The sequence below is a fragment of the Spermophilus citellus genome (assembly GCF_964194105.1).
Source record: "Spermophilus citellus genome assembly, chromosome: 11".
Taxonomy (NCBI): Eukaryota; Metazoa; Chordata; class Mammalia; order Rodentia; family Sciuridae; genus Spermophilus; species Spermophilus citellus.
The window spans coordinates 56,796,164-56,811,056 of record NC_138192.1 but is presented as its reverse complement, the minus strand read 5'-3'; the positions used below and the strand labels follow the sequence as shown (position 1 = coordinate 56,811,056).

General features: G+C 38.1%; 1 protein-coding gene across 28 annotated transcripts in view; it reads left to right on the top strand.

The window, feature by feature from the left end:
* Window positions 1-14,893, top strand: part of NEB (nebulin) — a 215,778-nt gene that overhangs the window by 35,338 nt on the left and 165,547 nt on the right. For all 28 annotated transcript variants that reach the window (XM_081262451.1, XM_081262441.1, XM_081262444.1 and 25 more), the window contains 9 exons: window positions 2,334-2,531; window positions 4,583-4,690; window positions 6,711-6,809; window positions 7,560-7,664; window positions 7,751-7,858; window positions 9,966-10,277; window positions 10,363-10,569; window positions 12,821-12,925; window positions 13,602-13,709. In XM_081262451.1, coding sequence (XP_081118577.1) covers window positions 2,334-2,531; window positions 4,583-4,690; window positions 6,711-6,809; window positions 7,560-7,664; window positions 7,751-7,858; window positions 9,966-10,277; window positions 10,363-10,569; window positions 12,821-12,925; window positions 13,602-13,709 — 1,350 coding nt within the window. The remainder of the gene's footprint in view (window positions 1-2,333; window positions 2,532-4,582; window positions 4,691-6,710; window positions 6,810-7,559; window positions 7,665-7,750; window positions 7,859-9,965; window positions 10,278-10,362; window positions 10,570-12,820; window positions 12,926-13,601; window positions 13,710-14,893) is intronic.

The window sequence follows — 14,893 nt, the reverse complement described above, 5'->3', positions numbered from 1 at the left end:
CCTATCACTCAATGTATTAGAACACTAGGCACAAAATATATCAATAAATACTTGTTAATTGATTTATATTGGCAACTGAAAGACATAATCTACAAGTCATTTTCTCATAACATCCAGTCTGTATTTTGACAGATTACACATACACCTTGCTGTCATATATATCTAAAAATAACAAATCAAAAAAGCCTATTTGATAAAAGCAACAACAATAAAAAGTATCCACACTAAATGCTAAACTGCAGGTATTGAAAAGCCATTTGGATCTTTGACAACATTTTCTATGCACGGATATATGTCTGTTTTATGAATACGAACAAAAAAGTAAAAATCACATCTACATACCAACTACAGTTGCGACATTGCTTTATCCGTTTGTTTATTTTTTATGTTTTTGCATACCATAATAAGTTTCCATATTTTCATAAGCCAGGTTTGAGATTTTACAATTAAGAGCTAAGTTTATTCAGTGAAAATGACAATCCACAAAATATGAGAAGGAAATCAAGTTCCCTTAGCTGAAAGATCGGTCCACTGGTGAAAGAAATTTCCACAGGAGATTGATAATGCACACCTGTACTTACTAGCTCGGCACTGTCTCTGACACTTATGTGACTATAGGGAGATAGGGTGCGTTTATGATATTCCCACAGGCAGTGGGTCAGAATTTTTCTGTTAAGGCAATGGGTGAGAAGATATGAGGAAGTTAGGACTTTGCCCTAATTAGCACCCTGTCTAATCATTCCAGAAAACCCGCCAAGAAAGGCTGGTGCCTCCTGAGGCCCTACCAGGACATTTGGTTTATGAGAATATTATACATAAGTGCCAAGGCTACTTTAATGGCTCAGTTTCACAAACTTTTCTCCTCTGAGTTCTTATTATGGTTGCAATCTGAAGCGACTTTTATTTTTTATTTATTTATTTATTTTTTTATTTTTATTGTTGGTGGTTCAAAACATTACATAGTTCTTGATATATCATATTTCACACTTTGATTCAAGTGGGTTATGAACTCCCATTTTTACCCCGTATACAGATTGCAGAATCACATCATTTACACTTCCATTGATTTACATATTGCCATACTAGTGTCTGTTGTATTCTGCTGCCTTTCCTATCCTCTACTATCCCCCCTCCCCTCCCCTCCCCTCCCCTCTTCTCTCTCTACCCTCTCTACTGTAATTCATTTCTCCCCCTTGTATTATTTTTCCCTTTCCCCTCACTTCCTCTTGTATGTAATTTTGTATACCCCTGAGGGTCTCCTTCCATTTCCATGCAATTTCCCTTCTCTCTCCCTTTCCCTCCCACCTCTCATCCCTGTTTAATGTTAATCTTCTTCTCATGCTTTTCATCCCTACTCTGTTCTTAGTTACTCTCCTTATATCAAAGAAGACATTTGGCATTTGTTTTTTAGGGATTGGCTAGCTTCACTTAGCATAATCTGCTCTAATGCCATCCATTTCCCTGCAAATTCTATGATTTTTGTCATTTTTTAATGCAGAGTAATACTCCATTGTGTATAAATGCCACATTTTTTATCCATTCATCTATTGAAGGGCATCTAGGTTGGTTCCACAGTCTTGCTATTGTGAATTGTGCTGAAGCGACTTTTAAATTGTTACCAAAATTAAACTTGGTATAAAAAAACAAAACCCTTGCTATTCTCAGTGGGACTTATCTACTGTCAAGACTATAACAATCAGGTTGGAAAAAACTTGGTAACTATCCATTTAAAAATGACTCTAGAAAGTCAATAGTCTTGTTTATGAAGTAAATATCTTATGAAATCAAAAGTTTTAAATGATTGTCATGTGATTTTCATTAATTAAAAAATGATTCTTGGGCCTGAGGCTATAGCTCAGTGGCAGAGCACTTGCCTAGCATGCGTGAGGCACTGGGTTTGATCCTCAGCACCATATAAAAATAAACAAATAAAATAAAGGCATTCTGTCTATCTACAACTACAATAAAAATGTTTAAAAATGATTCTTGATTACAAAATGCTTCAAAGGCTAGATTGCATGAATAGAAAGAATGCTTACTAGTAGTCCTTGGGAAAACCTATTTTTAAATAATGCTGGCTTAAGCAGAAGCTGTAGCCCTTGCTGATGTCTTCTGTGAGTCTGGTAGCTGTTTTTTCGATCTAAAAATCTTTAGAAAGATCCATCCCTGTGTGCTTTTTCTGGGGCATTTCAATGATGGTTGACATATAAGCAAATTTAGGGGCCAAGTCACTACTCAGATGTTTGTACCCATTTGTCTAAATTCCATTTTCTGTACATTCTTGGAAATCCACTGAGGATGTGTGGTAATAAATGATCATCTCCATTTTGCAGCGTGAATATCGTAAGGACTATGAGAAGTCAAAAACTGTCTACACGACACCTCTTGATATGCTCCAAGTCACTCAAGCTAAGAAATCTCAGGCAATCGCCAGTGATGCAGACTATAAGCACATCTTACACAACTACAGCTACCCACCCGACAGCATCAACGTGGACCTTGCCAAGAAGGCCTACGCGCTACAGAGCGATGTGAGTGAATGGCCTTTCTCTATTCCCTCTTTGGAAGGTAGACACCAAAAGGGATTCCTACATCGAGTGATGCTTGGGTACTTCCCAGAGGCATCTGTGTTGTCCTCCGTGTGTGAGCAAATAGGTAATGGAAGTTGCCCAAGTGGTTCTACGGGAACATACCCTTCAGGGTTAGGGACCCTTGGTCTGGCATGCACTCCACTACTATTTCCCTTTGGGAAAGTTATCAATCTTGCTGAGTCTGTACTCCTCCTCTGGTTAATTGGAATAAAACAAAAACATAGTTTGGAGGAATTAAGTGGATGCCAAATACTTAGCATGGTATCAAAGCCTTGGTAAGCTCTCAAGAAACATTATTATCATAATTGTCACATTTATCATATGTATATATATATATTTTTTCAGTACTGGGCATTGACCCCAGGGATGCTCTATCATGTAATTACACCTCTAACCTTTTTTGAGTCACTAGAATTATAGGTGTGCGGCACCCACCATACCTGACTAGATTCATTATTATCAATAATTTACATAATCACTATTTTGTCTGAAAAAATATATCCTTTGCAAAAATCACTTTTTATAATTAAGTTTTTCTGCATATCATAACTAGCCAAATTAATGTAAGCTATAGAATCAAATACTTTATCCTAACAATTACATTTTTAAAAAATGGAGATTACATGTAACATAAAATTGACCATCTTTGCCATTTTGGGGGGTGTGGGGTGGGTACCAGGGATTGAACTCAAGGGCACTCAACAACTGAGCCACATTCCCACCCCTATTTTGTATTTATTTAGAGACAGGGTCTCACTGAGTTGCGTAGTGCCTTGCTTTTGCTGAGGCTGGCTTTGAACTCACTATCCTCCTGCCTCAGCTTCCCAAGCTGCTAAGATCATAGGTGCATGCCACCACACTCGATTTATATATAAAATGAGAAAATATCATAATATATGTATTTTATGAGAAAATATCATACTGTTTTCTCCACTGGCTGTGTAATTTTACCTAACAATCATATTATTGTCTTTTTTGTATTTCTGTATTTCTCTGTTTCTTCATGACAAATAGATTATAAGCCTCTCAAGGGCAGAAACCAAATGCTTTCTTCATTTTTAAAATTGTAGTTGCAAGGACCACACTAAAGAATATCAATTTGAATTTTGTGTCTAGAATATAAATTTTAGGTACCATCTAGAGCCAGACAGAGTGAATCTTTATTTTAAAAGTGTCAAGGAACTGTCCCCCAAATAAGACCAATTCCAAACATTAACTGCTTGCTTATGAAAATTAATGAGTCAGACTATGTTAAAGTGTTTCATTGGCCAGTGTAGACATACTCCTAAACTGACCAGTACATATGAAGTATAATATATACAAATGCCTAGGATAAGTAACTACTTATGGAGAGCGGTGACAGAGAATGGGAGAGCAGTGACTGAGATTAGGGTCAAAGCTGATAAGACTCTTGCACATAGCCTCTTTGGGCCGGGAGTCACCATAGCAACTAGGCATCCTGTACCCTTGCACAGAAACATTCCCAGGCAGCAGGAGCACCACAGCCCTGAAGTCATCAGAGACCCCCCAATTTCAGTCACTGCTCACCACAACTACTACCAAGTCTTATCTAACTAAAAAATGAGCAAAATTATCACCTTCAATGTGACCATCAGGGCTAATTTGACTCTAGAAACATGCTAGAGTTCCAGGGAGCAGACAGGTGACATCTGATCATCTAAATATTTTTTTCCATTTATTCTTTGAAACACGGCTTTGAATTGAGCATTTTTCAGGATTAGAATCATAATTCCACAAATTTCTATTAAGTTGGAAATAAGGATAAAATGGTACCTAAGCCAACTAGAAGAAAAGAAAAAAAGCCTCAGGGCTGTTAAAATCTCTCACCAAAAAAGTGTCTATGTTAACCTTCCCGTGTGGAGTGAGGGAGCAGGTCAGAGATCCTAAAACATCCTGAGTACCATGTTACTGATTTATGTAAGAAGGTTGGCAGTGAGTAAAGAAAAGTCACTTTCCTCTTGGTGTTTTAGGTGGAATACAAAGCTGACTATAATAGCTGGATGAAAGGCTGCGGCTGGGTGCCTTTTGGGTCCTTGGAAATGGAAAAGGCCAAGCGGGCTTCAGACATCCTTAATGAGGTAAAGTTGCTGGGCTGTTGGGAGAGGTCTGAATGTGTCCTGCTGCAACTTTCAAAGCCATGGAAAATGCTTCCTTTCTGCCTCATTCTCTGATTATTTTTGCTGAGAAAAACTTACCACATGCATGAGTTAGTTATTCAGGTAGATAAGCGTACTTATTTACCAAAATCATTCATACTATTTATAATAGAAATAGTTCTAATTATTTTATTAAGGTGTATTTTTTGTACCACAAAAATATTTTTAAGCATATTTACGCATATTCCTTGACAAATTTTTATAAACTCATATAACTGTGCAGTCATCACCACAAATTAATTTTACTTTTTTGAAGGGTGGCGGTGTAGAGAATTAAACTCAGGAGCACTTGACTACTGAGCCACATTCCCAGCCCTATTTTTTGTATGTTATTTAGAGACAGGGTCTCACTGAGTTGCTTAGCGCCTCACTTTTTCTGAGGCTGGCTTTGAACTCACAATCCTCCTGCCTCAGCCTCCAGAGCTGCTGGGATTGCATGTGTGAGCCACTGCACCCAGCCACAAAGTAATTTTAAATGCTATCAATACTATAAAAAGTTTCTCAAAATATCCTATGCCCATCTTTAGACCCACAGCTGATCTACTTTCTGTCTCCATATTTTTAACCATTCTAGAAAATATAATTGGCAATAGCAGAGCTACTTGTCTCTATAGTTTTAACTATTCTAAATTTTTCTTTTTAATATGGATTCTTTTGCTTCTCATGATGGTTTTGAGGTTATTTGCATTTCTGTCTATATTTAAAATCATTTCTTTTTCTTAATTAAGTAGTATTCCTTTGTATGTATATACCACATGTTGATGAGTTCTTAACCAGATGGTGAATGCGTGGATTATTTCCAGTTTGTGATGATTTTGAATAAAGAAACTGATACATAAATATTCTTTGAAGAATTATACGCCATCTTGTATTCTTGGTGGATCTGAAGTAGCATGCAAGTTATTTTTCAGTCTAGGAAGGAACAGTCTTCAAATTCAGGCTCTTAGCAACATGGTTATTTGTCCCTTCTCTGTCAAGACCAAAAACTGCCACTGTGGGTTGTCAGATAGACATGTCTATCAGGGAGAACAGATTTCATAAAGCACAGAGGTGCTGAGTAACAGTTGTCCTTCAGGCTCAAGTTTTTATTCTTCTTATATTGTGCTTTTGTTTGGTTTTGGCAAAAACAACTTTGCCAGACTGGGGATATAGCTCAGTTGGTAGAGTGCTTGCCTAGTATGCATAAGGCCCTGGGTTTGACCCCCAGCACCACAAACTAACTAACTAATTAATTAATTTAAAAAGAATAAAGCACAACTTTGCCTACTTGGAATTTTCAAGAAAAAGTTGTTTGGCTTGGTGGTTTTTTAGAAGTCCAAAGTTGAAAAAATGTCGTTACTATGTATGCAGCAGTCGGGTGTATGAGACACACAAAGGATAAGGATTGGGAAAATAGAGAAGATATGGGAATAAGAGTGGCCAAAAGTTGCCAGTTCCCAATTGGGCTACCTTCCAAGAGTCCCTTTTCTTGGCCTCTTCAGCCCTTCAGTGATAACCTATATTTAAATCAAAGTAAGGCTTGCAAAGCAAGTGTCTGCTGTCTCATTAGTAAACCCCAGCTGAGTGACATTCCTAAGAACTTGACAGTGTCATGCAAAGAAACCCAAATCTCCTTGTTTGCTTATCTGTTAATCCTTGAGAAAATTCTGTGATGTTTCTGGACCCTGCGTAGTACCTTTTTTCTTGTTAGAAGCAAGAAATTGAGGGAGCAGTGTAAGTCCAGTTCCTGAGTTATATGATCTGTTCTCCCAAACCACCCATAATGAAAATGATTTTTTTAAAACATTAATTTTGTATTGTATTCTTTTTTTTTGTCCAAGCCAATCAAGACTCTGATATGTTTACATTTTTATATTTTCTCTCCAAAATAAAGTTCAAAGATTTTGAGATGTTAGACTTCAGTGAAAGTAACACAATTTCCTCTTTTTGATTTACCAAACAGAAAAAATATCGCCAACATCCAGACACACTCAAGTTTACCTCAATTGAAGATGCTCCAATTATAGTACAGTCTAAAATAAACCAGGCCCAAAGGAGCGATGTAAGTGTTCATCTATCAATATTTTGATCACTGTTAACTAATATAAATGTGTTTGTATTTCAAATGTACTGACCACCTGCAGCATTACACAATCTAAAGAGCCTTGCTTACATGAGAAACTGCATAATTTTCCACCTGTTCATTAATAAAGCAGACCTCATTCAGATCTTCAGGGAATTATGTATACAATACTGTACATAATGACTATTGTTTCATCCCTTGGCATTACTCTAAGGAAAAGGTATGAGGGACTTCTCTTAATGAACAGAAAGAATAAATATAGGCACCGCATCAAATTGAAGAAGTATGTTTTAAGTCAGATTTAGAACAAAATTCATAGAGACAAAAACATCCCTAAATCCCTTTAGTCACCCATGGAAGTGGCTGGTGTATTTCCCCCTGTTAGCCTTTCCTATGTGCAGAAAAGTGTCTGCAGTTAACAATTTCATGAGGTCACCTTCCTGGACTAAGGTCCACCAGGTGCCCCTCTAGGTAGGTCCTGAGATTCTTAATGCATACCAAGGAATCTTTGCCAAGACTGAAGCAGCACTGAGATAGGACCCTTTGCAACTGCACTTGTGACCTTAAATGCCTACAGGTATGTGCAGATGAATATGGACAATACAGAGAGCCTTTCCTAAAACCACCCCTGTGTAAAATGATCCTGCTGAAATTATTTTCCTATGATCTTAAATGCTTATTTCTCCTAAAGGTTTATTTGATTTATTTATAGACTTTTTTTCCTTCTAGATTGCTTACAAAGCCAAAGGAGAGGAAGTTCTGCACAAATACAACCTGCCAGCTGACCTGCCGCAGTTCATTCAGGCTAAAGTGAATGCCTATAATATCAGCGAGGTGCGCATATAGACTCAGGCTGACGCGTGTCCAACCTCTGCTAACGTGAACCTTGGGGTGAAACTCAAATGATGGTTTTCTTTCAGAACTTGTACAAGGCAGACCTGAAGGACTTGAGCAAGAAGGGGTATGACCTGCGAACTGACGCCATTCCCATCAAAGCTGCCAAAGCCGCCAGGCACGCGGCGAGTGACGTAAGTCCAGCTGAGGCCACATGTGTAACTAGAAAACACAGGTAGGGGGCTTAGGGGCCAGATGGGTGGCCAGAAGTCCCTGGCCAGAAGCAAATCTGGCTGAAAACTGTTCAGGAAAGAAAGTTCAGATATGAATGATCTTGGAGGACTGGATTAGGGTAACCTTCTGATGAGTTCTCATCAGGGCCCTTCATTTAAGATCATTATCTACATTTCTGCCCAAATTCACATTGCCTCTTTTATGGAAATGAAGAAGCAATTTACCATTTAAGTCATCCTGATGATAAAATTTTATCTTTAAACTTTCTTAATTTATGTGATTGCCCTCTTTCCCTTTTTCTCTCTTTTTCCTTCATTATGTCTAGAGATTGGTGAATTGGCCTTCCGTTTCATACCCCCTAGGAGTCATTAATTTCCATGAAAGGAAAGAATTTTAAGGAGTTGAGAGTGTAACTCAGTAGCAGAGCATGTGCTTAGCATCCACAAGTACTGCCAAAATAATAATAATAATTTTCTTTCCCAGATGTGAACTGAAGTCACTTTCGCTCTTTCAGATTTAAATGAAATTGGTTCATGGCCCCACCTGTTGTCCTATAGGAAATAAAATCCCCACCCCCACTAATACTACAAACACTGAGGTCTTTGCTTTTGCCATCACCTCTGGCTCCTAGATCACAAAGGATAGTTTTACTTGAGCTCACCTCTGGTAGATCTACTTCTCCTTTTGTTCTGCATGACTCAGAGATGGAACAGCCCTTTGGTTTTGATTTCCTTGAAAATGCCAAGCACAACTATGTCCAACCAGACACAACTAGAGATTTGCATTGCACCAATGTAGATACTTTTCAATTAAACAACACTATTCTTGTCCTGAGAAACCCCACCACCCAGAATTTCCCACTAACCCTTTCTCTGTGGGTGTTTTCCTCTACCACCCTATGCCCCACAAATATTTCCTCATCTCTGCCTCTGTTCCTCAGGGTCCTCTCCAGTTCTCCCCAGGGATACTCAGTTCACCTCTCTGTATTATTTGGAGCCCATTAACATTCACCACTACTGGCTCATTCTGGGTCTCCCTTTGAGTAATGAGGAACATCAAATTTCTGTTACTAAATTCTGGCTAATCAAACAGCCAAGAACTTGGGGCTTCAACCCAATTGGAAGAGATAGTGAAATATTTAACTTTCCATTCTTCTCTCCTGATGTCCAAATGGACAGGAGCATTATAGAGACTTATCACTGATATGAAATATGGTAGCATCCCCATCCCAACCTCTCTTGGGTGGGCAGAAGAAGCTATGGACACCCAGATGGATTCTAAACATTTTTATATTAACAGGCTACATTTCAAAGTACAGTTGGCCCTTCATCTCTTTGGATTCCATATCCACAGACTCAACCAACTTTGGATTAAAAATATTTTTAAAAAGATAGGCGTGGTGGCACATACCTGGAATCCCTGCTACTTTGAAGGCTGAGGCAGGAGGACTGCAAGTTCAAGGCCAAACTGGCTCAAAATAAAAAACTAAAAAGAGCTGAATGATGTATCTCAGTGGTAGATTGCCTTTGGGTTCAATCCCCAGTGCCGGGGTGGGGGGAATGAATCCATATTAAACATGTAATTTTTCTGATCATTATTTCTTAAATAAATGCTTTTTAAAAAATATTTATTTTTTAGCTTTAGGTAGACACAATATTTTTATTTTACATTTATGTGGTGCTGAGGATTGAACCCAGTGCCTCGTGCATGCTAGGCGAGTGCTCTACCACTGAGCCACACAACACCAGCCCCAATAAATGCTTTTTAAATAGCATTTACATTGTGTTAGGTATTATAAATAATCTAAAGATGATTTAAAGTATAAATGATGGTATCCACAGGTTATATGCAAGTACTGTGCCATTTTATAAAAGGGACTCGATTTTGTCATCTGAGGTGGGGTGGGTAGGATCCTGGAAATAGTTCTCCTGAAGGATAACTATATGCACACTGACTAGCTAATTGTTTATCAAAGAATAGTAATTTCTGTAAAACTTAATTAACTTGAATCATGGCCTCATTGCTCAGTAAAATCTTTTAAGATATGCCCTCCTCTGTGTCCAATAGGTTCAATACAAAAAAGATTATGAGAAAGCTAAAGGGAAGATGGTCGGCTTCCAAAGTCTCCAAGATGACCCCAAACTGGTTCATTATATGAATGTGGCCAAGATACAGTCTGATCGGGAATATAAAAAAGACTATGAAAAGACGAAGACCAAATTCAACACTCCTCACGACATGTTCAATGTCGTGGCAGCCAAGAAAGCTCAGGATGTCATCAGCAATGTCAACTATAAGCATTCTCTCCATCATTACACCTACCTGCCAGACGCCATGGACCTGGAGTTGTCCAAAAACATGATGCAGATCCAGAGTGATGTAAGTGACAGGTGCTCCCACGAGGAAATCCCCCTTAGGTTCTGAGCCTGCTGGGTCCTCACGCCTCTCTTCTCCCATGCTGTAGAACACCTACAAGGAGGACTACAACAACTGGATGAAAGGCATCGGCTGGATACCTATTGGCAGTCTCGACTTAGAAAAAGTTAAAAAGGCTGGAGATGCCCTGAATGAAAAGAAGTACAGGCAACATCCCGACACCCTCAAGTTTACCAGCATCGTGGACTCCCCAGTAATGGTCCAGGCAAAGCAGAACACACAGCAAGTCAGCGATGTGAGTACAAAGAGCCGGCAGAAGGTGTGGAGGGGAGAGCTGGCAGTCCGGGGCTTTTATTCCTCTGCACCAGTATCTTTTCATTTTAACTTTATTGTGTATTTAATTTAAAGATAACCTTACAGTTATTTTTAGGTCAGGCACTAAAATTTTCTTTTTTCTTAAAAATTTATTCCTTTACCTTTCTTTAAACTTTTTTTTTAAAAAAATCTGCCTTGAAAAGACCTTGTTATTGGGTACATTGGACTTGGTGCAAAAAATTCTAATACTACCCATATGTACACACACAGAATTTAAGCTTAAATCAAAGACATTTTATTGTGACAAATTCATTGATTTTTATTCTATATTAATTGTTCATATTTGTTTTTCATATATAAAACATTAATATGGTGAAATACTACAAATGAATGTATGTTTTGCTTCTCAGAGTTCAGCATATGAAAAGAGACACTTAAACTCATGCCTTGGTGGAGATTTGTGTTGTCTGCCTGTCTGTGAGCAATATATATGACCTGGCTAAAGTCAAAATCCTCTAAGGAAAAGTTTGGCATAGAGAAGAGTTAAAAGAATATCAAAAAGCATTCACTCATTAATTCATTTAATGATTTTTTTGCACACCTACCATGTGCCAGAAACTGTATTATGTCCTAATGGCAGAAACATAAAATTGATGAAGATTAATTAGTGAGATATAGGAATTAAGGAGGGCTGGGGATGGAGCACAGTAGTAGAGCTCATACCTCACATGCACAAGACCCTGGTGTGATCCCCAATACTGTCCTCCCCACACCAAAAAAAAAAAAAAAAAAAAGAAAGAAAGAAAGAATTAGCAAGAATATAGGACGAGAACATAAGAAAAAAAGCATTTCTAGAAGCAGGGTTGCCATATGGAGATGAAAACTGTGGGAGAAGCAGCTGTTAAGTACAAACAAGCAAAGTGGGGGGTGACTCCTACCAGACATTTCCTGGCAAATGTGGGAAGGACATACTCCTGACAAAAGGAGCACAGCAAAGACAGGGAGGAAGGAGGGAATCCAGGACAGGAAAGAGCTCGGGACTGCAGCCTGATGGTCAGTCTCCTGTATGCTAATTTGTAGAGGCTGAAAACTATGGGGGAGGTGGAAGATGTTAGAGATTTTTAATCCATGGAGTCCCATCATTAAGTCATGTATAAAATACAAAACTCCAGCAAAAGAAAAAGACACGAGGAGACTGTAAGGGAGAGGAGAGAGATCCAAGACAGACATTTGAATTGGACATCTTGCAAAAAACAAAAGGAAGACTTCATTGAAAAACTAAGGCAGTAGCAATGATAGTAAAGGAAATGTTTAGAAGGTAGAATCATGAAATTTGGGGAATGTTTAAATAATGTTCCTAAAGGCAGTGAGAAATTAAAGAGAATTCTTGGGTTCCTAAAATAAATGATTTGGTATTTGGGCATTGATTTGAAAATCAACTGTGTGTTTTTTTACTTGTGGTATGTTCGCACCATCTATGTAAGATATTTCACATAGTCAGCCCTGGGAAGTGGACGTATAAAGAAAATGACAACTGAGAGACAAGATCTATCTACCATTCTGGCTGTCTTTTAGTTTTAGGAAATATTCGTTTATTTCACTATTACCCAGAGGGTTCAATAAGATTGCAATGTCAGATACTTCAATGTTTTTTTGTGAAAAGTGTATGTAATTTTTACAATGACAAAATAGGATAAGTGTAAAATGATAAACCTTTTGAGAGTACCAGATCCATGTATAAGCACCTGCCCATTATGAGAAAAATATTATATACATTTACTGATAGAATGGGAAAGACTTTAACAGAAATAAAAGACTCAGTTAACTGCTATTTCCTCTCTAGGAATGAAAAACCCTAGAAATAACAAAAACCAAAAACAAAACTTTTAGAGCTATTAACTCCACAGGCAAGAAAATAAAGTCATCTGGCTTTGGTGAATTTTGTTATTCAAGTGAAGTTTTCATGTTTGGATTGACTTTCCTGTCATCTCTAGCAGCCAAAGATTTCTATGTACTTAAAAGATTTTTTGCTCTTTTAACAAAAATAATTATTGAATAGTTCTAAAGATAATAAGATTTTTTTTATGTAAGAAAATGCCTTTGATGATTTTTAACAACACAAATAGGGGAGATTGTGTTAGGATTAACTCCTTTTAAGTGTGCACTTGATGGACCTTTTTCTTTTAGCATGATGTGTAAAGGTTTTTTATTTTCATGTCTGTGTATTGCAGATCTTATATAAAGCGAAAGGAGAAGATGTGAAACATAAGTATACTATGAGCCCTGATCTTCCACAGTTCATCCAGGCTAAGTGCAATGCTTACAATATCAGTGATGTAAGTAGAACCTTTAGAGTGTGAAACTCAGAGCTGAAAATAAAATAACAGAATTTTAGAATAAGAGAATGGCTTGATAATTAAGTAGCTCAGTTTCCCACATGGCCCCCAGTAGAGGGGGGACCTATGGGAATGTTCTTTGCCTCTTGAGTTGGCCCTTTTTAAGATAGGAAAACCACAGGTCATTGCCTTCTTCTTATGTATTTCCCTAAAATTTCTACTTAGTTTATCTAGTTTTGCTTATGGGGGAGCTTATTACTCTCCATAAAAATGAAAATAAATAAAATCATTATTTCATTTTTCACAATCACCCTAAAATTTCTAAAGCTGATCACTGGGTCTTCTCTTGACTTTACTTTCATAAGACTGAATAGCTTCATTTTCATACCTTACATACCAGGGTTTCCAGAATCTTCATTACTCTTCCCTGGATCTATTCCAGCTTTTCAGGATCTCTTTTTAGTAAGTGCCAACACCAGCTTTGGGTGAATAAAGTGCAGAGTCCAGGAATGGACTGATTCATGCTAAACACAAAGGGTGACACTTTGCTCCTGTGATTTCCTAGAAGAGGGTGTGCAAGAGGGGACTCCTTTAGCTTACTTCTGGAAAGGAACAAAACAACCCCCATTGTTTAATGCACAGCATGCTGACACCCTTGTTTGCTCTTCCATCCCAGGTCTGTTATAAACGGGACTGGCATGATTTAATAGCCAAGGGCAACAATGTCCTGGCTGATGCTATCCCCATCACTGCAGCCAAGTCATCAAGAAACATCGCCAGCGATGTGAGTAAAAGTCTTAGGTGAAATCTGAGTGATTGCCTTGCTAAGAAGTAATCAGATGTGGGCTTGTTTAAATGGATACCACATTGAAAACAATATGTTGAATTAATGACATTCGCATTCTCCACAAAAGATTGTTTTGAAAACCTGTCACTTTTTCAACATTTTTTGATTCTTTTCGGTTGACCCCACTTGGTAGCCCTGTCATAAATCTGACAGTGGCATTCTCCCCTGATTCATAGCCCAAATTACCTTTGCTGACACATTTTCCTGACAACCCACATTTATTTTCATTGGGAACACCCTGAGTGACACTAACACATTAAATTCAAATGACTGCCTGCATTATAATTACATTTAAAAGATTGAACAGACATTATATAAATGTACGTATTTTATAAACCAAAAATTTTTTAAAGCCCACTATTTTAGGATATAATTTTGAGACAGGTAAATTGATGTCCACTTCATCTGTAATTTTTTTTTTAAATATACACTTATTCCCGTCTTTTCTTGGGGGGGGGGGGTACTGGGGATTGAACTCAGGGTCACTCGGCCACTGAGCCATATCCCCAGCCTATTTTGTATTTTATTTAGAGACAGGGTCTCACTGAGTTACTTAGTGCTTTAAGTTGCTGAGGCTGGCTTTGAATTCGCGATCCTCCTGCCTCAGGCTCCCGAGCTGCTGGGATTATAGGTGTGCGCCACCACACCTCTCAAAAATTTTGCATGTGTTGCAGGGTTCACTGTCACACACTATTCCGGGGGCTGCCATCTTGGTTTAAGAAAGAAAACAACCATGTGTACAGCCCACATAGGAGATGGAGGCATAAGGACTCTATCTTTCCCCGTAGGAACAGTACTGAAAACATCTTCAAGACTTTGCACATAATGCACATTGCTATGAAATACATTTCTAGTTTAAGTCAAATGCAAAATTTTGAAGTATATCTTTTTGTGTGTGTGGGGGGGGGGCAATTGCCAATGTTCTCACTATATGCCTAGTGATCATTTGATAATCCTTGCTTGCACTTGCTAAACCCTTGTTTAACAATGCATACTTACACTGCAGGAGCTCAGTGTCTGTAGGGTTTAGGTAGATTTGAATTCCCTCACACAAAAATTGAGGTTTTGACCTATTATAGGATAGCTCAATCTACATCCTATTGCTGATCCCAGCAGTGATA